This window comes from Bison bison, unplaced genomic scaffold (genome assembly GCF_000754665.1).
Source record: "Bison bison bison isolate TAMUID 2011002044 unplaced genomic scaffold, Bison_UMD1.0 scf7180017864203, whole genome shotgun sequence".
Classification (NCBI taxonomy): Eukaryota; Metazoa; Chordata; class Mammalia; order Artiodactyla; family Bovidae; genus Bison; species Bison bison.
In genome coordinates, this window is record NW_011494775.1 from 718,230 (window position 1) to 745,366 (window position 27,137).

Sequence of the window (27,137 nt, forward strand, 5' to 3'; positions counted from 1 at the left end):
GGAAGGCGGAAGGTTTGAATGGTCAAGGCTTTTGGCTGTTAATCTTACTCTTAGCCTGTAACTTCAACCTTCTGCTGAGAGAAGCGGCGAAACCCGAACCTGGCCTATCTGGTCGAGAGGCATAGATGTATGGTTAAATCGCCTCCGTTACCTCAGATTTTTCTTTAGTTCTTCTAGAATCTTCGCTTGTGTCTGATTTCCCTGCTTACTTTCATTCCTCCTGAAGGCAAGTCTCGGACTCAAACCTGCGGTAAGCCTAGAGCTGTGCCCTCCACAGAATCACGGGCCTCGCGAACGGTGTTTAGGGGGACAAAACAGGCATTATAGCGAGTTAGGAGACCTGAGTTCCTTCCTGTCAGGAGTCATGAACTGTGTGGCTTCTTTTAATTTCATCTTCAAAACCCTGAGGTTGCCTTTCGGTAAGTTAAGATTCCAATGGAAAGGCCAAGCCACTTCCGGCAAGTGCTATTTCACCTTCAGGCCAATCTGTGATTCACCGTTTGGGAATGCCCCCTTCTCCAATACTGGTTCACTTGGTCGCAACTGTAAAGGGTGGAGGAGGTTGTGTAGGTGACGTTTTCCCTCTCTTATGGTTGTTTAGTAGAGTCCGACTCTTTTGCGACCCTATGGACTGCATGCAGTCCACCAGGCTCCTCTGTCCATGGGATTTCCCAGACAAGAATACTAGAGAGGGTTGCCATTTCCTCCTCCAAGGGATCTTCCCCACCCAGGGATTCAACCCACGTGTCCTGCATTGGCAGGCGGATTCTTTTACCGCTGAGCCATCTGGGAAGCCTCGTCTCTTAGCTAGGTTTTGTTTTTTCTTAGAACTCGGAGACCATGTCTGCAGAATTCTTCTCATCCAAAAGAGAGGAGGGAAGCCTTGCCTCAGGACCTAGTTTTAGGTCCAATCAGAGGAAGATATTAAACCTGCTCCTTGAGAGAGATGCTTCCTTTTCCATCAGTTCAGATCTCCCTACAACTCCAGTGGAGAAGAAACTTTTTGGTGACTCTGCAAACCTAAGCATTTTGTCTGGGTAAATCTACTTTTTCTTTTCACATCTCCTTTGCTCTTCTAAACAGTTTTTGGGCTTTTAAAAAATTATCCTGGTTCAGAGATAAGGGTTAAGTTACTGTCCTTGACTAACTATTTGACAGTTTTGAGTCTAAGGCTTTTTTTTCTGTAACATAGAAATAATAATCCCTTACTATCTTACTAGGATCATATAGAATCAAATGATGAGGAAAGTCTTTGAAAACTATTGCATCATATAAGTTGTAGTTTTATAAGTACTACAGTCAACATTACTTTTGTTGTTGTTTAGTTGCTAGTGCCCAATTCTTTTGCAACTCCATGGGCTGTAGACTGCCAGGATCCTCTGTCCATGGTATTTCCCAGGCAGTAATACTGGAGTGGGTTGCCATTTTCTTCTCCAGGGGATCTTCCCAACCCAGAGATTTAACCCACATCTCCTGCATTGACAGATGGAGTCTTTACCACAGACCCACCAGGGAAGCCCCTATTGTACTTTAAATTCTGGTAATGCCATACTCTGATGCCTCAACTAGCCAGCAAAGTTGGAAGTCAGAGTAGTACTGAAGACTCCAGGGAGAAATAAAATCTGTGTGCTCATGGTGCTCAGAGCAAAAGATGAGGAGTCAAGACCCACCTCAGCCATTTTCTTAAATTACCTTGATTCAACATGTTGAGGAGGAGAAAATGAGGTATTATTGGAGTAGAGAAAAGGTGGCGATTTTTCTCAGCCTAGTCTGACATGTTTCCAAAAATCAATTAGATTTATTTGAAGACTGTTTTATGTGGTAGTCAGAAATAGGTATTTCAAATGAAGAGGATAATGTGATCTTTGCCTTTTAGGATATTATAACCCAGTTGGAATCTTGATGTATTATTATGTCTCAACAGAGGAACCCCAAAACGTTGCCTTGATCTTTCGAATCTTAGCAGCGGGGAGATGTCTGCCACTCAGCTTACTGCTTCTGCAGACCTTGAGGAAACTGGTAGGGAAAGGGAGGTAAAGGCCTCAAGGGAAGGAATAATTGTTAGGGGAGAGGACAGTAGTATGATAGAGATGGAAGGTGGTAAATGTAGATAGAGAGCCTTGAGGATGGAATTCTTCGAGGACCTAGAGGATTTTTGAGAAGAATAATTCAGCCAATGGGAAGAGAATTGACCCGAATAGGAGTCACTTTGCGTTGAGAAAGTTAGATAAGAAGGAATATTTTGTTGATTGATTGTGGGAATGAAAGTGGTAGTTAAAGATAAAAAGTTTTATGCCTCAGTCTAATTTCAGCAGAGACAAAGAAGCCAACATAAAGAAATGCTTTGTCAACTAATTCTTATGTGTTTTTATAGGGTGTGTACCCCAAAGGAATGTGTTTTACTAGTCAACCATTTTAGTATTTGTTCTAATTTCATATTTCCTGAGTGATAAATTTTCCTTTCTACTGATGAAAAAAATCTCTGTAGGTTAGCATAATGCACTATTTCCAAGAAATTTTCCTTTATGTGACACATGCAGATTTTCAAGTTTCTGTGAACTTGTACCATGGTACATTGTATCATGAAATTGGTATTTTTCAAGAGCCTTTGTGTTTAAAAGCTCAGCTTTTGAAATTAATATGGCTCACTGGTAATGAAAATTAGAAGGAAAGACAAAATACATGAACAAGAATAACTTTACATCTGATTGCAGGTCATTTGGAGTCTACAGGACCTGAGCAAGTACGGTTAGCTGGAATGTAAGTTCTTTTGCTAAATGAATCCCATACTAAACTATTAAAGCCTTCTCAGCACTGGCCTAGGGATTTTATCCTATGCAGACTCTATAGCGAATGTTTCACCTAAGGTATAAGGGGGCTTGAAGGCGTAGGTTCTTCCCTTGAAAGATATTTTAAGTTTCCAAAATTGAAATTGTGTTGTGAGGGACTTTCCTGGTGGCACAGTGGATGGAAATCCGCCTACCAATGCAGGAGACTTAGGTTTGATCCCTGGTCTAGGGCAATTCCACATACTGTGGAGCAACTAAGCCCATGTACCACAACTTTTGAGCCTGTGCTCTAGAGCCCATGAGTCACACCTATTGAGCCTGCATGCCGCAACCACTGATGCCTATGTGCCTAGAGCCTGTGCTCTGCAAGAAGAGAAGCCACTGCAATGAGAAGCCTGAGCATTGCAATGAAGAGTAGCCCCTGCTTGTTGCAATCAGAGAAAGGCTGCAGGCAGCAATAAAGACCCAATGCAACCAAAAAATAAAATAAATAAAAAATAGTAGATTACTTATGTAAAAAAAAATAGTGTTGTGAAAATGAAGGCTATTTATTTTAACCCTCACATACAATCAGTATGGTCTTTAAAATGGAAGAGAATTGTATACTGAACTTAGATGGAGGCTGTTATCTGCATGTGAGTAGTACTAAATCTTAGTGGTCAAAAGTGCAGCAGAGTGCAGGCTCTGGAATCAGAGTGTCTGGATTCCAGTGTCTTACTGCTTCATCAACTTACTTTGACAAGTTTCTTAACCTCAAGGGACCTCAGTTTATTTGTAATAAAGAAATAATAATAATGGAGATAATAGCACTTTTCATAAATGACTTCTGTGAGGATTAAATGAATATGTACCTAATACATATGCTGCATTTTACAATGTTTTTTTTATTACTATTGAAGATTCTTTATTGAAGATCTTATAAAAATGTTCAGTTAGAGAGTACTCAAGGAATGAAAAGTACTTTTAATTCTTAAATTTATCATGAATTTTCCATTTGATTATTTTAATATTTTTATAACTTTATTCTTCAAAGTTTAGATGAATTAGGTGCCTCTTTGTGCACTAGGGAAGACTCTGCATGAGTATTTTTAATCAATAAATGTGAAAATTTTACTTTATATTGGTTTTATTTTCTTTGAATTGCTTTTATGTCCTAACTCAGGTAGCCTAGATGAAGTCTGGGGATGGAGGATAGAAATCCATAAAAAATAAATATTAACTCCCAATAGTCCATGCTGAAAAATTAGCAAATTGTAAACTGTGTCCACATAAGATATAGGACAAAGTCATCATCTTTGATGCATATCTATATATATGGTTATGCCATTGAGGTGAGGTCCTCATCCCCAGGATGTCACTTAATGTGTTGTTATTTACCACAGAGAACACCCTATATATTGGTATTGGAAGAGACATCAATTAGGTACAGGTTTCCTAGAATGCAAGAAAAGAAAAGTGGGATGTCCCGAGTCACTGAAGAATAACCAAATCGTGTTTGGGGTTTGAATGACTGGCAGTTTTTCTTTTTTTGATCTACAGGAATTACCGCCAACATCTTATAAAATGTAGCCCAGTGAGTAACTCATCTTTTTTGGGTTTGGGTTTGTCAGGTGGGAGGCAGAGGATTTCCAGCTTAGCTCGAAGATGCCGGATGTTCTTTGAAAACAATCTTTTGTAGGCACAGCTGTTTTGTAGCACTCCGAATGCCTTGGAGCATGGCCGCAGGAAGAAAGATGCAATATGTGGCTCATCTGCAAATAAGGAAAATGTGAGTGTTTAATGGAATCCTAGGTCCATTAGTAGTTTTATTCCTTTGAGTAGAGCAACTAACACATCGGTATCCCTATGAGACCTAGAGCTGTCTGTGCTTCAGTATGCTCGACAAGCAAATTGCAACACTAGAAGAAAAAAAAATTCTTTATAGTTTGTTTGTTTGTTTCTATTTAGGGTTTGATCCTAGGATGGAAACCTGGCTTCCAGTCTTCCACAGCAGGTCATCATTATTACTCACCTTCAGTTGATTGTAATGTAAAAATTTAGGACTTAAAAAAAAAAAACACAGGGATAATTTACATAACTTGTTCACGTATTCATTGCATGGCTTCATATACAAGTCTAGGTTTCTTAATTTCTTCTTATTTCCCTCTTAGTCTAGCTTCTTAGCCCCTATTCTGAGGAAGTCATTGTCCTTTTTTGTTTGAGTCTTAGATCATCCTTCAGTTCCAAGTTGAAACTACCCTCTCCAAAGCTACATAATAGTTAAGATAGTTCTCTAATCCCTTCATTAATCCCCTTTTCTAACCATCTTTTTGCTTTTCCTGTCCTCCCATCCTTTCTTCCAGGTCAGTATGTATAAAAGATAGCTGCTGTTCTTCTTTGCTCACATTGCCTAAGTTATGCCCATGTTTTTTTGGCTGTCCTAATTAGCTTTTTCTTGAATTAATACAGTTCTACTCTCTGTTTATAATCACTATTTAAAAATTTCATCATTCCTTCCCCTGTCAGGCTCCCTTTTTCCTCCCTTCCTTTGGCTTGTGATCATAAAATCAGTACCCTCCAGAGCGGTTCTATACACCATACATCAAATCCAAACCATAATTTGTATTTTCAGGATATGTGGTCAACCTTGATTACATGTACTATGTTTTGTGAGGGTTATCCATGGCTTCATCAGATGAAGTGTTTTTGGCAGAGTCTACAGACACCTCTTCTTTCAGCCAGTGTAGTTTTTCTTATGCAAGAAAACAGCACTTAAAAGCCCCTGGAGTGGTGGGTACCCAGGAACCTGAGGTCTCCTCTTTCTCTACAGGTGAGTCACTGGACATGATCCTCAACAATCAACTGAGGTGTTGTGGAGTAGAGGATTGCAGATCTGGATTTAATGGCCCTTTGAATTTTCTAAGCTGACTTGAGTGAGAAAAGGGGTTGGAGAAGTAACCTTTGAACAAGGAAAGAGAGGAGACATGTCCTCTGATCTTTTTATGTTAAAGTTTAAGAAGAAGAATAAATTCTTAGGCTAAAGCATTTCTCCTTTATTCTTAAAGTGTTTCCCTCCTCTTTCTCATGGCTTCCAGGTGGCTCATTGGGTAGTGAATATGTCTGGAATGCAGGAGATGTGGTTTCAATCTCTAGTTGAGAAGATCCCCTGGAGGAGGGCATGGCAACCCACTCCAGTATTCTTGCCTGGAGAATCCCATGGACAGAGGAGCCTGGCTGGCTATAGTCCATGGGGTTCTCAAGAGTCAGACATGACTGAAGCAACTGAGCACGCATGCACCCCTCTTTGTCAATTTTAAAAGTACTGTATGCCCATGTGAAAACTGTGTAAAAATATAGTAAAATAAAAAGAAAATAGCTACCTCATAGAGAAAAACCACTGTTAATGTTTACCTCATTGCTTTCAATCTTTTAACCATGTGTATAGTTTTACAAAGTTGAGGTCATATTGTATATATAACTTTATATTCTATTATTTTAAATAAATAATAAAACTCTTAGTAAACAGTTCTTAGTGGATGCTTTTATTCTAATAATTGAACTTGAATTTATATAAGTACTTCCCAATTGTTGGGCACTTATGGGTATATACATTTGCTTTTACAAATAATGCTATCGTGTAAATTCCTGAGCACAAATTTTGCCTGTTAACAATTTTTTTATTGAGGATTAGTACCAAATATTATAATTACTAGATTAAAGGGTTTAAATACTTTTAAGATTTTTGATACATATTGCCAAATTCCTTTCCAAATAAAGTTCTAAGAATTTACATTTTCATGAGCAATCCATAGCTCATTTGGATAAATGATTTGTTATCACTTTTAAAAATGTGCTAATTAGATGGGTAAAATGTTTTATTTTATGTTAAAAATATTTAGTAATGATTTCATGTCCCTTTAGTTCAGTTCAGTTCAGTCTCTCAGTAGTGTCCGACTCTTTGCGACCCCATGAATTGCAGCACACCAGGCCTCCCTGTCCATCACCAACTCCCAGAGTTCACTCAGACTCACGTCCATTGAGTCAGTGATGCCATCCAGCCTCTCATCCTCTGTCGTCCCCTTCTCCTGCCCCCAATCCCTCCCAGCATCAGAGTCTTTTCCAATGAGTCAACTCTTCGCATGAGGTGGCCAAAGTACTTAGCCATGCATATTTTCTCTAATGAATGATTGTGTCCTTTGTTCATTTAGCTACTGGAGTTTTAAGTTAAACTTGTTATTGTATTTGTTTAATTGAAATATATTTGATTTACAAGGTTGTGTTAGTTTTGGGTATATAATATCACTTGTTTTTAATAAACTGTGGACTTGATATACTCCAAAGATTTGGATCCTAATCTCAACACTCTGGGGAAGGCATTTTAATATGCCCCATACTAAGGAGATAAAGTTGAGCATATTTCAGATTTTTCATATCTTGGAGTAAGGCAAGTCTTGGAGCATAGTAAATTGCTAGATAGCTGTTAGTGTATGTATGTGTAATTTTTTAAAATATAGTAAAATATACATAACATTTACCATCTGAACCATATTTGTGTACAGTCCAGTGGCATTAAGTATGTTCACAACATTAAGTATGTTCACTACCCATTTCAGAATTTTTTTATCATTAAAAACAGAAGCTCTCTGCTCACTAAATAATGGTGGTGGTAGTTTAGTCTCTGAATTGTGTCTGACTCTTGTGACCCTCATGGACTGTAGCCCACCAGGCTCCTCTGTCCATGGGATTTCCCAGGCAAGAATACTGGAGTGAGTTGCCATTTCATTCTCTAGGGGATCTTCCTGACCCAGGGATTGAACCTGTGTCTTCTCCGTTGTAGGTGGATTCTTTACCAATGAGCCACAGGGAAGTCGCCCATTAAACAATAACTCCCCCTTTCTCCCTCTGGTAACAACCTTTAGTCTACTTTCTGTCTCTGTGAATTTGACTACTCTAGGTACTGCTTCATGTAAGTAGAATAATATAATATTTGGCCTTTTCTGTCTGGGTTATCTCACTTAGCATAATATCTTCAAGGTTCATCCATACTGTAGCATGCATTAGAATTTCATTTCTTTTTATGGCTGGATAATATTCCATTATATGGATATACCACATTTTATTTATGCATTAATCTGTTGATGGACGTTTCGTTTGTTTCTACCTTTTAGCTATCGTGAATAATGTTGCTATGAACATTAATATAAAAATATCTGTTTAAATCCCTACTTTCAATTCTTTGTATTATATACCAAAAAATGGAATTGCTGGATCATACATGGTAATTGTATGTTTAATTTTTTGGTAGAACCACCATACCGTTATCCATAGCAGCTACATCATTTGACATTTCCCACAACAATGTACATGGTTCCAACTTCTCCATATCCGTGCTGACACTTGTTATTTTCTGTTTTTTTGTTTCCTTGTAGCTATCCTAATAGGTACAAAGTAGTATCTCTGTGGTTTTGGTTTGCATTTCCATTATGACTAGTTATGTTGTGCATCTTTTCATATGGTAGTTGGTTATTTGTATATCTTCTTTCAATAAATGTCTATTCAAGTCCTATTTGTTTCTGTTGTTATTGTTGCTATTGTTATTGTTGAATTTTGGAAGTTCTTTATGTATCTTGAATATTAATCTCTTATCAGTTATGTGATTTGCAAAAATTTTCTCCTATAGGTTACCTTTTCAGTTTTTTAATAATCTTTGATGCACAAAGGTTTTTAATTTTGATGAAGTCCAGTTTATCCTATTTTTCTTTTGTTGCTTGTGCTTTTATATAATATTCAAGGAATCATTGCCAAATCCAATGTCATAAAGCTTACCTCATCCTGTTTTCTTCTAAGAGTTTTATAGTTTTAGCTCTTACATTTAGGTCTTTGATTCATTCTGAGTTAATATTTTTATATTGTTATAAGGGAAGAGTCCTAGATAGTTTTTAATATTGTCAATATACTTTGTAGGACAATGGAAACTTGGTGGAAAGTGAAATGAAACATCTGGGCAGTCCCATTACTACAGTTTCAAAATTACATAAAAATCCAGAGCTAGCAGAAGATCAGGCAGAAGAGATATCAGATGAATTGATGGAGTTTTCACTGGAAGATCAAGAAAAGGCCAAGGTAAAATACTCTCTGATAGTATCTTTGCGTTTTTCAAGTTCCTTCATTCTTGATAGTATCTTTGCGTTTTTCAAGTTCCTTCATTCTTGAATAAATAAAATTGTGTCTGTAATATGTTGCAGCCACTGGACTATGTGGTAGGTCTGAAGAGATCAAGAAGATATGGTCTCTATACTCTAAGGGTTACCTGACTGATAGTCAGGTCATCATGGGAATATTACTGCTGGTGAGAAGGTTTGTTAGCAGTTTAAATAAATCACCATCAGTGTAATCTGGTGTAAAAGATAGCTCCAGAATAACAGTAATAGATGAAATATGTTTAGGATGATTTTTCAAATATTTTAGAGTATGTTTTTGTTTTCTTTTATCCTCTCCATATCACTAAGAGGAATATATGAAGGCTGTGTTATTAGCAATACGCTGATATGTCAAAGATGCTTTCTGAGGCATTTAGATTTTCTGAGTCAACTTCCTTTCTTTGAAACAAATATGTGCAGGGGTTTGCTTTTTTTGGTGGGATCCAGCATTCTCCTGTCAATGGTTGTTCAGCAGTGAGTTGCAATTTTGGAGTTCTCGCAGGAGAAGATGAGCATACATCCTTCTACTCCACCATCTTTTCATGTAGACTGTTAAGAAAGTTCTAGGACTCACAACAGATTTCCCAACTTGGGGATCTGGCAAAGGGACTGAGAACCCCCAGGAAATCTGACTTTAGAGGCCAGTGGGATTTGATTACAGAACTTCCACAGGACTGGAAACAGACCCTTGGAGGGCACAGACAAAACCTTGTGTGGGGGGGGGTCGGTCCTAAGATGGCGGAGAAATAGGATGGGGAAACCAACTTCTCCCCCCCAAATAAATAAATTTATATTAAAAAAAAAGAAAAAAAACAAACCTTGTATGTACCAGGGCCCAGGAAAAAGGAGCAGTTTCTCCACAAGAGACTGAGCCAGACTTGGTGTGAGTGTCCAGGAGTCTCTGGCAGAAGTGTGGATCAACAGTGGCCTGCTGCATGGTCTGGAGCAATGAATACAACTGTATAGGCATGAATCCTTTTGAAGGAGATCACCATTATCTTCATTACCCCTACAATAGTTTGGTCTCAGGTCAAACAACAGGGAGGGAACACAGCCCCACCCATCAACAGAAAATTGGATTAAAGATTTACTGAGCATAGCCCCCAGAGAAGGCAGTGGCACCCCACTCCAGTACTCTTGCCTGGAAAATCCCATGTACGGAGGAGCCTGGTAGGCTGCAGTCCATGGGGTCGCTAAAAGTCGGACATGACTGAGCAACTTCACTTTCACTTTTCACTTTCATGCATTGGACAAGGAAATGGCAACCCACTCCAGTGTTCTTGCCTGGAGAATCCCAGGGACAGGGGAGCCTGGTAGGCTGCCGTCAATGGGGTCACACAGAGTTGGACATGACTCATGCGACTTAGCAGCAGCAGCAGCAGCAGAGCATAGCCGCTATAAAGAAAGCTGAGCACTGAAGAATTCATGCTTTTGAACTATGGTGTAGGAAAAGACTCTTAAAAGTCCCTTGGGCTGCAAGGACATCAAACCAGTCAATTATAAAGGAAATCAGTCCTGAATATTCATTGGAAGGACTGATACTGAAGCTGAGACTCCAATACTTTGGCCACCTGATGTGAAGAACTGACTCACTGGAAAAGACCCTGATGCTAGGAAAGATTGAAGGTGGGCAGAAAAATGGAAGACAGAGGATGAGATGGTTGGATGGCATCACCGACTTGATGGACATGAATTTGAGTAAGCTCTGGGAATTCATGATGGACAGGGGAGCCTGGCGTGCTACAATCCATGGGGTCGCAAAGAGTTGGACATGACTGAGCGACTGAACTACACTGAGCATAGCCCAACCCTTCAGAACAAGACCGATTCCCCCACAGTCAGTCTCCCATCAGTAAACTTCCACAAGCCTCTTATCCTTATCCATCAGAGGTCATAAGAATGAAAACCACAATCACAGAAAACTAACCAAATTGATCACATGGATCACAGCCTTGTCTAACTCAATGAAACTATGGGCCATGCCGTGTAGGGCCACCCAAGACAGACGGGTCATGGTGGAGAGTTCTGACAAAATGAGGACCACTGGAGAAGGGAATGGCAAACCACTTCAGTATTCTTGCCTTGAGAACCATGTTATCGGTATGAAAAAGCAAAAAGATAGGACACTGAAAGATTAACTTTCCAGGTCAGTGGGTACCCAATATGCTACTGGAGAAGAGTGGAGAAAAACTCCAGAAAGAATGAAGAAATGGAGCCAAAGCGAAAACAACGTCCAGTTGTGGATGTGACTGATGATGGAAGCAAAGTCCAATGCTGTAAAGAACAATAATGCATAGGAATCTGGAGTGTTAGATCCATGAATCAACGTAAATTGGAAGTGGTCAAACAGGAGATGGCAAGAGTGAACATTGACATTTTAGGAATCAGTGAACCAAAATGGACCAGAATGGATGAATTTAATTCAGATGACCATTATATCTACTACTGTGGGTAAGAATCCCTTAGAAGAAATGGAATAGCCCTCAGAGTCAACAAAAAAGTCTGAAATGCAGTACTTGGGTGCAATCTCAAAAATGACAGAATGATTTCTGTTCGTTTCTAAGGCAAACCATTCAATATGACAGTAATCTAAGTCTATGCGCCAACCACTAACGCTGAAGAAGCTGAAGTTGAATGGTTCTGTGATGACGTAGAAGACCTTCTGTGGGCAGGAATCCCTTAGAAGAAATGGAGTAGGCATCATAGTCAACAAAAGAGTCTGAAATGCAGTACTTGGATGCAATCTCAAAAATGACAGAATGATCTCTGCTCGTTTCCAAGGGAAACCATTCAATATCATGGTAATCCAAGTCTTTCCCCTGACCAGTAACGCTGAAGAAGCTGAATTTGAATGGTTCTATGAAGACCTGCAAGACCTTTTAGAACTAAAACCTGAAAAAGATGTCCTTTTCATTATAGGGGACTGAAATGCAAAAGTAGGAAGTCAAAAAACACCTGGAGTAACAGGCAAATTTGGCCTTGGAGTATAGAATGAAGCAGGGCAAAGGCTAATAGAGTTTTGCCAAGAGAACACACTGGTCATAGCAAACCCCCTCTTCCAACAACACAAGAGAAGACTCTACACATGGACATCACCAGCTGACCAACACCAAAATCACATTGATTATATTCTTTGCATCCAAAGATGGAGAAGCTCTATACAATCAGCAAAAACAAGACCGGGAGCTGACTGTGGCTAAGATCATGAACTCCTTATTGCCGAATTCAGACTTAAATTGAAGAAAGTAGGGAAAACCACTTGATCATTCAGGTATGACCTAAATCAAATCCCTTAGGATTATACAGTGGAAGTAAGAAATAGATTTAAGGAACTAGATCTGATAGACAGAGTGCCTGATGAACTATGGATGGAGTTTGTGACAGTGTACAGGAGACAGGGATCAAGACCATTCCCAAGAAAAAGAAATGCAAAAAGACAAAATGGCTGTCTGAGGAGGCCTTACAAATAGCTGTGAAAAGAAGAGAAGCAAAAAGCAAAGGAGAAAAGGAAAGATAAAAGCATCTGAATGCAGAGTTCCAAAGAATAGCAAGGAGAGATAAGAAAGCCTTCCTTAGCGATCAATGCAAAGAAATAGAGGAAAACAATAGAATGGGAAAGACTAGAGATCTCTTCAAGAAAATTAGAGATACCAAGGGAACATTTCATGCAAAGGTGGACTCAATAAAGGACAGAAATGGTATGGACCTAACAGAAGCAGAAGATATTAAGAAGAGGTGGCAAGAATACACAGAAGAACTGTACAAAAAAGATCTTCACGACCCCGATAATCACGATAGTGTGATCACTCACCTAGAGCCAGACATCCTGGAATGTGAAGTCAAGTGGGCCTTAGGAAACATCACTACGAACAAAGCTAGTGAAATAGTTGAGCTATTTCAAATCCTAAAAGATGATGCTGTGAAAGTGTTGCACTCAATATGCCAGCAAATTTGGAAAACTCAGCAGTGGCCACAGAACTGGACAAGGTCAGTTTTCATCCCAATCCCAAAGAAAGGCAATGCCAAAGAATGCTCAAACTACCACACAATTGCACTCATCTCATGCACTGGTAAAGTAATGCTCAAAATTCTCCAAGCCAAGCTTCAGCAATACGTGAACCATGAACTTCCAGATGTTCAAGCTGGTTTTAGAAAAGGCATAGGAACCAGAGATCAAATTGCCAACATCTGCTGGAGCATCAAAAAAGGAAGAAAGTTCCAGAAAAACATCTATTTCTGCTTTATTGACTATGACAAAGCCTTTGACTGTGTGGATCACAATAAACTGTAGAAAATTCTGAAAGAGATGGGAATACCAGACCACCTGACCTGCCTCTTGAGAAACCTGTATGTAGGTAAGGAGGCAACAGTTAGAACTGGACATGGAACAACAGACTGGTTCCAAATAGGAAAAGGAGTACATCAAGGCTGTATATTGTCACCCTGCTTATTTAACTTAAATGCAGAGTACATCATGAGAAACGCTGGGCTGGAAGAAGCACAAGCTGGAATCAAGATTGCCAGGAGAAATATCAATAACCTCAGATATGCAGATGACACCACCCTTATGGCAGAAAGTGAAGAAGAACTAAAGAGCCCCTTGATGAAAATGAAAAAGGAGAGTGAAAAAGCTGGCTTAAAACTCAACATTCAAAAAACAAAAATCATGGCCTCCAGTCCCATCACTTCATGGCAAATAGATGGCTAAACAGTGGAAACAGTGAGAGACTATTTTCTTGGGCTCCAAAATCACAGCAGATGGTGACTACAATCATGAAATTAAAAGACGCTTGGTCCTTGGAAGAAAAGCTATGACTAACCAAGATAGCATATTAAAAAACAGAGACATTACTTTGCCAATAAAGATCTGTCTAGTCAAAGCTATGGTTTTTCCGATAGTCAGGTATGGGTGTAAGAGTTGGACCATAAAGAAAGCTGAGTGCTGAAGAATGGATGCTTTTGAACTGTGGTGTTGGAGAAGACTCTTGCGAGTCCCTTGGACAGCAAGGAGATCAAACCAGTCAATCCTAAAGGAAATCAGTCCTGAATATTCATTGGAAGGACTGATGCTGACGCTGAAGCTCCAATACTTTGGCCACCTGATGTGAAGAACTGACTCATTGGGAAAGACCGTGAAGCTGGGAAGGATTGAAAGCAGGAGGACAAGGGGACAACAGAGGATGAAATGGTTGGATGGCATCACCAACTCGATGGACATAAGTTTGAGCAAGCTCTGGGAGTTAGTGATGGACAGGGAAGCCTGGTGTGCCACAGTTCATGGAGTTGCAAGTTCAGACATGACTGAGTGACTGAACTGAACTGATAAGGAACTGTACATGACAGGAGTCAATAAAGAACCATACATAGCTAGATTGTTCCATGACAAAGGAATATTGTTAAGTGCCAAAGTCCCAAGGTGAAAAGATACTAGTGTGTTCAAGGAGCTGAGAAACCAATGTGAGTGAGGGAAAAAGTTGCCTGAGGTAGGAAAGGAGAGGTAGGTAGGAGAGAAATCGTGCAGAGCCTCTAGGCTACAGTTGGTCCTAGGATCTACCCTCACCAGCTTCTGGACACTGGGAAACTCCTGACTAGCTAGACAAAGCTAAAGTATCATTATCATTGTTCCTCTATGACTTAGCACTTACACTCTTTGCAGTCAGTTGCCATTTGTTTGGAGAAGGCAATGGCAACCCACTCCAGTACTCTTGCCTGGAAAACCCCATGGATGGAGGAGTCTGGTAGGCTGCAATCTATGGGGTCACTAAGAGTTGGACACAACTGAGCAACTTCACTTTCACTTTTCACTTTCATGCATTGGAGAAGGAAATGGCAACCCACTCCAGTGTTCTTGCCTGGAGAATCCCAGGGACGGGGATAGCTTTGATAGGCTACCATCTATGGGGTCGCACAGGGTCGGACACAACTTAAGCGACTTAGCAGCAGCAGCAGCAGCCATTTGTTTTTATATAAATGTATTGGAAATAACCTATCAAAGCAGTAGTGGCTGTTTCTGTTTGTTGAAATAGTTTTCTGTGAACGTTTATTTCTGGCTTCTTGTCTTTGGACTATATGAAACCCAAAGAGATGTTTATCACCCTCATTATTGCCATCATAATAGCTACCAATAACCTAAAGCTTCAGTGCAACAGAATAGAGATTTGAGAAATAGACCCATGCATGTATGGTCGATTGATAATAGACGAAGATACAAAAACAATTAAATGCAGAAAGCATAGTCTTTTCAACAAATTGTGCTGGAGCAACGGAAAATCCATGTGAAAAACAAAAATTTCAATCTATACTTCATATCATATATATAACTTTACACAAAATGAATCATGGGCCTAAACATAAGAGTGCAGAACAGCTGAAGAAAAAAACAGAAGAATGTTTGTGACCCTATGTTAGGCAAAGATTTCTTAGATGTAATGCTAATAAATGGATACATTTCACTTAGTAGATAGTTAATTCAAACTCTTTAAAATGAACTCTTTGCTTAATAATTACAGTGTGTTCTAGAGAGGCTCTTTTGGTTAAAGAAACAAAGGTTGACTAGGGCCAGCAAATTTGAAATTCTGATCTAGCTTTCTCCTGCATTCTTCTCAGGGCAAAACTGTAGTAATACGAAGGGAAGTCATTCATGGAGGCTGGGTAGCCTGCTTCTCGGTTCTTTACCACATCTCCTCTACCATTATACCTTTGGTTCATCCATCCATTCATCATTGGTGTCATGACCTTGACTGTATCTCTTGGCTCCTTCCTTTTAATAAAACTTTGGCTTCTGCTGCTGCTGCTGCTAAGTCGCTTCAGTCGTGTCCAACTCTGTGCGACCCCTTGGACTGCAGCCTACCAGGCTTCTCCGTCCATGGGATTCTCCAGGCAAGAACACTGGAGTGGGTTGCCATTTCTTTCTCCAATGCATGAAAGTGGAAAGTGAAAGTGAAGTCGCTCAGTCGTGTCTGACTCTTAGCGACCCCATGGACTGCAGCCTACCAGGCTCCTCCATCCATGGGGTTTTCCGGGCAACAGTACTGGAGTAGGGTGCCATTGCCTTCTCCTGCTGCCTAATTATTTTGACATTTTGCAAGTTTGACTCCCAGAGAGGGAACCTGATTGACCCAGATTATGTTTACATATTTTTGACCACTAAATAGGAGTGTTCAGTCAGCAATATGGTCCAGTCACCAGTGGCTTGCAGTAGGATTGTGGAGACTATAGGGCGTTGACTGACAGGGGTCCAAGGGAAAAAGTAGGTATAGAATGTTGGTATATCAAATGTGATCTGTACCTTTAACTGGTACCATGAACAATCAAGTTTTCTTTAGACAGGACCATGGGTGTGACAAATACTGTTGTGTAGATGTAGTTATTGTGTTGTACAGTAAATTACTGATGTTCTTACTTTCTTCTCTCAGAAACCATTGACTATCAATATGTTTTCCAATTTTGACTCTCTTATGGTCTAGCCTGCTTCTAAATCAATCCATGGCAGTTAGTGAGATAAGTATATAAAGAAGGAAAACAGAGGATAAGAATCTTGGATTAGTTTAAAGTTGCTATCAGAGATCTTTTAATATATCCCCCTGCATCTGGGTATATAAAACCCATATCATATCTTTCAAAGAGACAATTAGTCTATACTTCTGTACTTAGTCTATTCCTGGGCGAGCAGCTCCCATGGTATTTAATCCATTTTTTTTTTCCTGATAGGCTTCATAGTATCAATCCTATAATGGTCATCCTGATATTTTTTTTCAATTTATTTATTTTAATTGGAGACTAATTACTTTACAATATTGTAGTGGTTTTGCCATACATTGTTATGAATCAGCCATGGGTGTACATATGTTCCCCATCCTGAACCCTCCTCCAACCTCCCTCCCCATCCCATTCCTCTGAGTCATCCCAGTGCACCAGCCCTGGGCACCCTGTCCCATGCATGGAACCTGGACTGGTGATCTGTTTCACATATGATAGTATACATATCTCAATGCTATTCTCAAATCATTCCACCCTCGCCTTCTCCCACAGAGTCCAAAAGGCTGTTCTATACATCTGTGTCTCTTTTGCTGTCTCGCATATAGGTTTATCGTTACCGTCTTTCTAAATTCCATATATATGCATTAATATACTGAATTGGTGATTTTCTTTCTGGCTTACTTCACTCTGTATAATAGGCTCCAGTTTCATCCACCTCATTAGAACTGATTCAAATGTATTCTTTTTAATGGCTGAGTAATATTCTGTTGTGTATATGTACCACAGCTTTCTTATCCATTCATCTGCTGATGGACATCTAGGTTGCTTCCATGTCCTGGCTATTAGAAACAGTGCTGCAATGAACATTGAGGTACAAATGTCTCTTTCAATTCTGGTTTCCTCAGTGTGTATGCCCAGCAGTGGGATTGCTGGGTCATATGGCAGTTCTATTTCCAGTTTTTTAAGGAATCGCCACACTGTTCTCCATGGTGGAGAATAGTTTGCATTCCCACCAACAGTGTAAGATGGTTCCCTTTTCTCCACACCCTCTCCAGCATTTATTGTTTGTAGACTTTTGGATAGCAGCCATTCTGACCGGTGTGAAATGGTACTTCATTGTGGTTTTGATTTGCATTTCTCTGATAATGAGTGATGTTGAGCATCTTTTCATGTGTTTGTTAGCCATCTGTATGTCTTCTTTGGAGAAATGTCTGTTTATTTCTTTGGCCCACTTTTTGATTGGGTCATTTATTTTTCTGGAATTGAGCTGCAGGAGTTGCTTGTATATATTTTTGAGATTAATTCTTTGTCCGTTGCTTTGTTTGCTGTTATTTTCTCCCATTCTGAAGGCTGTCTTTTCACCTTGCTTATAGTTTCCTTTGTTGTACAAAGCTTTTAGGTTTAATTAGGTCCCATTTGTTTATTTTTGCTTTTATTTCCATTACTCTGGGAGGTGGGTCATAGAGGATCCTGCTGTGATTTATGTCAGAGAGTGTTTTGCCTATGTTTTCCTCTAGGAGTTTTATAGTTTCTGGTCTTACATTTAGATCTTTAATCCATTTTGAGTTTATTTTTGTGTATGGTATTAGAAAGTGTCCTGGTTTCATTCTTTTACAAGTGGTTGACCAGTTTTCCCACCACCACTTGTTAAAGAGATTGTCTATTCTCCATTGTATATTCATGCCTCTTTTGTCAGAGATAAGGTGTCCATAGGTGTGTGGATTTAGCTCTGGGCTTTCTATTTTGTTCCATTGATCTATATTTCTGTCTTTGTGCCAGTACCATACTGTCTTGATGACTGTAGCTTTGTAGTAGAGCCTGAAGTCAGGCAGGTTGATTTCTCCAGTTCCATTCTTCTTTCTCAAGATTGCTTTGGCTATTCAAGGTTTTTTGTATCTCCATACAAATTGTGAAATTGTTTGTTCTAGTTCTGTGAAAAATACCATTGGTGGCTTGATAGGGATTGCATTTAATCTATAAATTGCTTTGGGTAGTATACTCATTTTCACTATATTGATTCTTCCAATCCATGAACATGGTATATTTCTCCATCTATTTGTGTCCTCTTTGATTTCTTTCATCAGTGTTTTATAGTTTTCTATATATAGGTCTTTAGTTTCTTTAGGTAGATATATTCCTAAGTATTTTATTCTTTTCGTTGCAATGGTGAATGGAATTGTTTCCTTAATTTCTTTCTATTTTCTTTCTTTTTTATTTTATTTTTAAACTTTACAATATTGCATTGGTTTTGTCAAATATCAAAATGAATCCGCCACAGGTATACATGTGTTCCCCATCCTGAACCCTCCTCCCTCCTCCCTCCCCATACCATCCCTCTGGGTCGTCCCAGTGCACCAGCCCCAAGCATCCAGTATCGTGCATCGAACCTGGACTGGCAACCTGTTTCATATATGATATTATATGTATTTCAATGCCATTCTCCCAAATCATCCCACCCTCTCCCTCTCCCACAGAGTCCAAAAGACTGGTCTATACATCAGTGTCTCTTTTGCTGTCTCATATACAGGGTTATTGTTACCATCTTTCTAAATTCCATATATATGCGTTAGTATACTGTATTGGTGTTTTTCTTTCTGGCTTCTTTCTATTTTCTCATTATTAGTGTACAGGAATGCAAGGGGTTTCTGTGTGTTGACTTTATATTCTGCAACTTTACTATATTCATTGATTAGCTCTAGTAATTTTCTGGTGGAATCTTTAGGGTTTTCTATGTAGAGAATCGTGTCATCTGCAAACTGAGAGTTTTACTTCCTCTTTTCCAATCTGGATTTCTTTTATTTCTTTTTCTGCTCTGATTGCTGTGGCCAAAACTTCCAAAACTATATTGAATAGTAGTGGTGAGAGTGGGCACCCTTGTCTTGTTCCTGACTTTAGGGGAAATGCTTTCAATTTTTCACCATTGAGGGTAATGTTTGCTGTGGGTTTGTCTTTTATAGCTTTTATTATGTTGAGGTATGTTCCTTCTATGCCTGCTTTCTGGAGGGTTTTTATCATAAATGGATATTGAATTTTGTCAAAGGCTTTCTGTGCATCTATTGAGATAATCATATGGTTTTTATTTTTCAGTTTGTTACTGTGGTGTATTACATTGATTGATTTGCAGATATTGAAGAATCCTTGCATCCCTGGGATAAAGCCCACTTGGTCATGATGTATGATCTTTTTAATATGTTGTTGGATTCTGTTTGCTAGAATTTTGTTAAGGATTTTTGCATCTATGTTCATCAGTGATATTGACCTGTAGTTTTTTTTTTGTGGCATTTTTGTCTGGTTTTGGTATTAGGGTGATGGTGGCCTCATAGAAGGAGCTTGGAAGTTTACCTTCCTTTGAAATTTTCTGGAAGAGTTTGAGTAGGATAGGTGTTAGCTCTTCTCTAAATTTTTGGTAGAATTCAGCTGTAAAGCCATCTGGTCCTCATCCTGATATTAGATTCTATTATTTCCTTTTCCCTTGCATGATGCTTATTTTGCTGTTTTTCTTCCCGCATTAACCAACCTCTTTTAAGCCTTAATGATAATTTTTCTCTTTCACTCCATAGATTGAAAAAAAAATTTTAAGTTTTCTTTTTTCCCCCTGAAGGAAGTTCCAAAAAGCAAGCTTGAATTTGCCTACATGGAAAACTATTTACATAGCATTTACATTGTATAGGTATTATAAGCGGGCTTCCCAGGTAGCACAGTGGTAAACTGTCCACCTGCCAATGCTGGAGATGTGGGTTCGATCTCTGGGTCAGGAAGATCCTCTGGAGGAGGGCATGGCAATCCACTCCAGTATTCTTGTCTGGAAAATCCATGGACAGAGGAACCTGGCAGACTATAGTCCACGGGGTTGCAGAGTCAGACACGACTAAAGTGACTTAGCATGCATGCATGAGTGTGCGTGCACACGCACACACATGCACACACACATATTATAAGCAATCTGGAGATGATTTAAAATATATTAGAGGGAATTCCCTGGGTTAACCACTCTGCAGTTCAACTGCATGGGGCATAGGTTTGACCCCTGGTCAGGAAACTAAGATTTCACATGCTGTGCAGCATGGTCAATACATAAATAAATAAAATAAATGTACAGAGGGATGTTCATAGAATATACTACATGATTTTAAATAAGGGACTTGAGCACCCCCAGATTTTAGTATCTGTGGGAGTCCTGGAACCAGCCTCTCACAGATACCTCACAGTTGTCTCAAGGGACAACTATATACTCTTGCTTCATAGTACTTTTCACCCAGGCTTGCTTTTTTGGCTTGTTATTTTCAGTTTTGTTGGGATTCTTAAATCTTGATAGTCAGGGTCTTAGGATCCCATAGAGAAGCTATCATATGACTAGAGGAATTAAGCTTGCATTTGCTTTTTTCTACAACTATTGTATATATGATGATCAGGTTGAGAATTTGGCTGGAGTTAAAACGTCTTAGAGATGGAACATCATGGAGTCTGAGGAGAACGTGTTAATGAGGAAGGGAGGACAGGTTCCTTACCTGGGGCATTGTTTCTCAAACTTAAGTGTTTCTAGGAATCACCTGGGCATCTTGTTAGAGTGCAAATTTTAATTCATCAGGTTTGGGAAGAAGCCTAACATCTGGGATTCTGCATTGCTAACAACCTCCCAGGGGAGGTTCACAGTGCTGGCCTGAAGATACACTTTAAGGAATAAGAACTTTGGGGTTTCATGTTTCCAAACAGCCACCTCTGAACCGGAGCTCCCTGTATCGCTCCTCATCATTGCCAGACAGCTTAAACAGTCCAAGTTTGAAGCAGGTGGTAAAATTCAAGGACAGCACAATACCAGATAAACTAAAAAAGAAGTATTGTTCAAACCAAAAAGAGCTCGGAAAGGTAAGACTTTTTTTTCTTTTTTTTGTCAGAAACTTTTAAAAAAGACAGTCTCTTTAATCTTTATCTCATCTTCTCCACTTTTCTGGGTTGGGGGTTGCTTTTGCATAGCTTTTGGCCTTGTACTTTTACTTTTATCTCCTCTTTCCATTTTCCTTTTCTACATCTGCACCCATATATAAAGTATTTAATAATAAATATGTTATTATAATTTTTGAAATGATATCATTGTATTGTCTTCCCAACCACCTTTTTTAAGATCTGAGAGAATACAAGGGAACTGTAATTGAGAAGGATATTTATTGCTGTTTTATAGGCATTTGGACAGAAATAACATCATAGAGCACACTGGTTTGCTGGAAAGCAAATTCTGAAAAACTTAGTCCTCATCCTGTATCTCTCCTTTAAAAAAGAAATCTCAATACATTTGGCTATTTTATAAAATCAGTGTATGACATTATAGAAAAATAGAAAATTCAAATAAGCAAAAAGAAGCCATTGCAAAATGTACATAATCACACAGGTCAGAGATAATTACTGTTAATAATGTATAGCCTTTCAGATTTTTTTTAATGCAAATATATTTTTTCTTTTATTAAAGAGGCATTACAAAGTACATGTTTTCTAACCTACTTAATGATGTGATATTTTCAAGTTAATGAAGTTAATTTACAGCTTACTTTTTATTCCCTAATAGTAATCAATAATGTGTGGATGTGATTTGTTTAACCAAGATCCTGTTACTGATCATTTAATTTATTAGTAATTTTTCTCTATTGTAAACCTCCTTAATAGCCAAATCTTTCTACATGTCTTTATTTTCTTAGTAAAACAAGCGGAATTATTAGATCAAAGAGTATGCATATTTTTAATGAATCTCCCTACACTCCTTACTTCCCTTGGTTTTTAAACCTTTAACATGAGGATTGGGGTCGGGGGAATCTTGTCTTCAGGGCTTAGGTCTAAAGAAAATGGTCTCCCTCTGTGACATCAATATGACTCAGATGCTGGAGGAAGATTCAAACCAGGGGCCTCTGATTGGTGATTTCTCCAAGGTGAGTTTGGTTGCACCATATATTTCATCCTGTATTTTGGATCTGAATCTTATCTGCTTGCAGAGGACACTAAGTTTAATTAATATGCATCTTTAGCAAGTACTCACTGATAACCTGAAGGTGCTGTAGTGGTAGATATAGGCCCTAAGCCTTTCATGAGAAAGTATCCCTTATTCACTCTGGAAATATCTACAGAAGTAGAAAAAGTATGAGGCTTTCTTTTTTCTGTTTTTTGGTGGTGCCCTATGGCATGTGGAACCTTAGTTCCCTAACCAGTGGTCGAACCTGTGTCCCCTGCAGTGGAAGCACAGAGTCTTAATCACTGGACTGCCAGGGAAGTCCCAAATATGAAGCTTTCTACTTTTTTAAAAAACATATTTAAAAATTATATAAATCATATTTGGTGACTACAGAAAAGATAGAAAATGGAATCTACCCCAGATCTTATCAGAGTATTATTGTTTTTGTTTACTATTTTTTTGGTGTATATTTCTGGTGTATATTTTGGTGTATATCTCTATGTATTTTCACAAAGACACATGCATGTACACAAATACACTTTTTGTTTTTCCATGCTTGTTTTGAGGTTTTTATTCCATCTCCTTTGATATATCAGGAACATCTTTTCATGTAATAAATAATTCTTCATCATTTCATCACTTTTAATAGCAGCACACTTTTTTTTTTTTTTTTTTTTTTGGCTGCCTGTAATTTCCTGATAAATCCTTTCTTGTTATTTACTTCTACAATTTTTCCTTATGAACTGCACCAAGATGAACTATATTTGCAGCTAAATCTAAGAATTTTTTAACATTCATAATTAGTTCCTTAGGTTCAGTTCTTAGAAATGGGATCGTTGCATATGCACATTGAGACCATTGATTTCTGAAGGCATCTGGGGTTTTAAATGTCATTTGGATAGGACAATATATGGGTCATGATTTCAAATTTGGGTATAGAGAACTTGCTGTTTTTTTAGCTCTTGGGTATTTCTAGGTATGTGCACTGCCAACCGTGTCAGGGAAACACCAAGATCTGAAGTACGTCAACCCAGAAACAGTAAGCAGATTTCTGGAGATGGTAACTGGTTACATAAGCTGCCATCTGGTCTATTCTGTCCCTAAAATCCCCACTTCCATTTGTATTTCTTTCACTTTGTTCACTCATGTGGACTCTGTACTCAGCTGAAGCTATGTTAAAAGTCTCTCTTATATGTCACCTTTGTTTGTAATTAAGCAAATGATATATAATTGTTACGTAAGAAAGGAAGGAGGAAGGGGAAGGGAGAAAAGTAAAAATCACCCAATTAGGCTGGCCTTACATCCTGGTTTACATGTTGCAATTCCATTTATGCCTATTACTGCATATTATTAATAGTGCTCTCTGTTACTCTCAAAAGTATTCTAGTTTGTGCAATAATTATTTTGTCACTTTACCCATAGGTTTCACCATCAGAGATAAGCACTAGTAAGACTTTCCTTATGGCCTTACAGATTTTATTCTGGTATAATAAGTTTTATAAAAATAGTATCATAATCATGTAATTTTGTAGTTAGCTTAGTAAGTCATTGTAAACATCTTTCTATATCATTTTTAAAAAATCTATATTATCCCTTTGATGGCTATGTAATATTCTGTTATACTGATAATATATAACTTTTTTAACTAAACCTCTTTTATTGAGTATTTAAGTTATTTATAATATTTTGATAATCTAAAGCAATGGTGAGATCAACATTATTGTGCCCTATCTTTATGTACTTCTGTTTACTTAAGATGCTAGAAAAGAACTTGCTGAAAATGTAATTACATTTATTTTTTTATAAGTATTTACAAAGTTTCCTCTGGAAAGTTTGAACCAATTTATATAACCACACGTAGCTTAAGTTTCCTCCTCTGGATATCAACCCTTTCCTTCATATCCCTTTTGAGAAACTCGCTTCCTAATCTTACGGTGGAGGGTGGGGAATCATTTCTCATTTCTTCTTGTAAAATTGAGACCTCTAGTTGTTACCTGTGCCCTTACAGAAATCCTTGGGTGTCTTCTCAGAGATTGATTGCATCCGTGTCTTCCTCCAAATAAGTAGCTTGAATCTTCTCCCTTGTGTCTTGGCAATACTGACTATTTTGGTTCTCCAAAAGGCCATTGCCTGTTTTATTCTCTTACTTGAGGAGGGTTGGTGGGGGGCGGTTGCACCATTGCCATGTTTCAAATATAGGGGGACTTTGGAGGCTGGGCATACAGTGGGATCCTGAGTGACTAAAAGGAGTACACATTAGGAACTGGGTAACTGGCTCTTCTCTCCCTACAAAGAGGCAGGGTATTCAGTCATAGTTTCTGTACAGGTGGCTGCCTTACTATCAGGGGAGTTCCAGGGTCTGATTGAGAAGTTTTATATCATCGATTGCCGCTATCCATATGAGTACCTGGGAGGACACATTCAGGTAAGGTTATATTGAGGACTTAGCAGGGGAGGAGCTAGAGATACCACTTAAGAAGTCTAGGCAAAGGGTCCTGTGACCTCTGGAACCAGGGCAAACATTATACATTTGGAATACATCGGGGTTGTCAGTCCTCATTCCCGTTGTAATTCTGTGAACCTTGAGCAATTTACTTTCCCTTTCCCTCCTAGACCAATCTGCCTCTTTCCTATAGAAGCCAAAAGCTCCTACCTGGAAATAAAAACATTAATCCAGAGACTGAGCAGCACTTGGCAAACACTTAATGCTTACAGACATTTCTCACAATAATCCCTACACTTTAGGCAGTTCTGTTCTATAAATGTTTATTGAGCACCTAGTATATAACCAAGCTCCATGCCAGGCCCAGTGGGTAGATACAGGTAGATTTCCACTCTGAAAGTACTTAATAGTCTAGTCTTCCTGAACTAAATATTTCAAGATGGTATTCCAGTTATTTCTAAGTGTTGGCCCTGTTCTCTCGCCCTTAAGGAAATACTTAATAAAATTATTTTACAGGGAGCATTAAACTTGCACAGTCAAGAAGAACTATATAACTTCTTTCTGAAGAAACCCATTGTCCCTTGGGATAACCAGAAAAGAATAGTCATCGTGTTCCATTGTGAATTCTCCTCTGAGAGGGGTCCCCGAATGTGAGTGTCTACACGAGGAGGGGGCATGGAGAGGGTGATGGATCTTGAGTTGGGACTTACAGCCAGGGAACCTTCCCAGCCCAGTTCAGACAGAGACTGAAAGAATGAATGATTTCCACTATATTTTAAAGAATGTATAAAGTTAAAAAAAAAAAAAAAAGAATGTTAAGGAGGTGGAAGGAAGAAGTTTCTACAATTCAAAGGTTTGAAGTAGTGAAGGAAAAGGGATTTGGAATTAGGTACCAATGGAGGAAAGGAGAAAGAGCGGTGCTACTTGCACCTTGTTTTGCAAAAATAAGATCTGGAGTTCCTTTTGAGGGTTAGGAAAAGTCAATTCTTCCTTCCCTTCCCCAGTGAATGACCCATGGAATCCTGAACTTGCTTTTTCCCATCTCACCCATCTCTGGATTTTCTCTAAAGGTGCCGTTCTCTGAGAGAAGAGGACAGGACTCTGAACCAGTATCCTGCCCTGTACTACCCAGAGCTATACATCCTCAAAGGGGGCTACAGAGACTTCTTTCCAGAATATATGGTAAATCTTGGATGGGGCATGTGGGGCAATGGGGGAGCCCAGACTTGGGGGAGCCAACTTTAACATGCAGCTCCCAGGGCCTGCAAAGCCCTCTGAGAAGAAAGTGCTGTTCCTTCTAAGCCATTCCCTGTAGCATCTCTATTATACCTCGTGGGCAGACTGTAGGCATCAAGAGGATTCCTTACTCTGTCCCTTGCCTTTCAGGAGCTGTGTGAACCACAGAGCTACTGCCCGATGCATCACCAGGACCATAAGGCTGAGCTGCTGGGGTGTCGAAACCAGAGCAAAGCATGGGAAGGAGAGCGGCAGCTGCAGGAACAGATTGCCTTACTGGTGAAGGATGTGAGCCCATGATATCAGGTCACCTACTGGCTGCCTGGGACTCACCAAAAGGCACTGTAGAAACCCTGAGGTGAAAGAGGTCATCTTCTATGCAGCCTCTTTTCATTGTAATATGTTAAAAGATGTCAGCAAACCAATAGGCTGCCAAACTAATGAAATCTCAGGCGTGGGATTGGTTACATTTTAGTAGAGCTGCTGGCTAGTGAGGAAGTCCTCGAGCTAGTTTTCTAAGGTTGGAACCTTGGGTTGCATGGAGATTTATGTTGCTTCAGGGGGCTGTTGCATTCCTCTTGCTAACTACTTGCGTCTTCTCAGAGGTCAGCCAGATCTTTTTCCTGGGCTCTGGCTATGCAAGAGAGTGTTGAGAGAGTTGTCCATCTTCTTTCTCTGTATTTTCCTTCTTTGTCTCCCTCTCTCTTCTTTTTTAAAAAATGGAAATATAAACATTGATGAATGAGAAAAAATCCTAGAAGATGTATGTAAGGAAGTAATCACCACATTTAAACTCCTTCAGACAAAGATGTAGCCATCTCTATTCATAGCTGAGGCCAAAGTGCTTTTCTCTAGACCATGGTTCTCAAAGTTTGGGCCCTGGTCCATCAGCATTATCTGAACTTTGCTTGAAATGCAGGTTTTCACAGCCCACTCCAGACCTACTAAATCAGAATGTCTGAAGTTAGGGCACAGAAATATGGGTTTTAAAAATCTCCCTTTCAGGTGATTGTGATGCATGTCAAGGCTTGAGAACTACAGCTCTGGAATTAAAGAAAACCTTTTAAATGGAA

General features: G+C 39.1%; 1 protein-coding gene across 2 annotated transcripts; it reads left to right on the plus strand.

Moving 5' to 3' along the window:
* CDC25C (cell division cycle 25C) lies at nt 1–27,137 on the plus strand. Of its 2 annotated transcripts, XM_010844435.1 has the most exons (14): nt 1–250; nt 829–1,037; nt 1,925–2,019; nt 2,715–2,760; nt 4,329–4,362; nt 4,468–4,557; nt 8,733–8,891; nt 21,161–21,313; nt 22,264–22,365; nt 23,362–23,424; nt 24,712–24,810; nt 25,345–25,478; nt 25,899–26,010; nt 26,215–27,137. In XM_010844435.1, exons 2-14 carry the CDS (start codon nt 841–843, stop codon nt 26,362–26,364), a joined length of 1,434 nt encoding a protein of 477 aa, XP_010842737.1. In that variant the 5' UTR covers nt 1–250; nt 829–840; the 3' UTR covers nt 26,365–27,137. The 2 variants fall into 2 exon arrangements, with proteins under 2 accessions (XP_010842737.1, XP_010842738.1); XM_010844436.1 differs by lacking the exon at nt 23,362–23,424.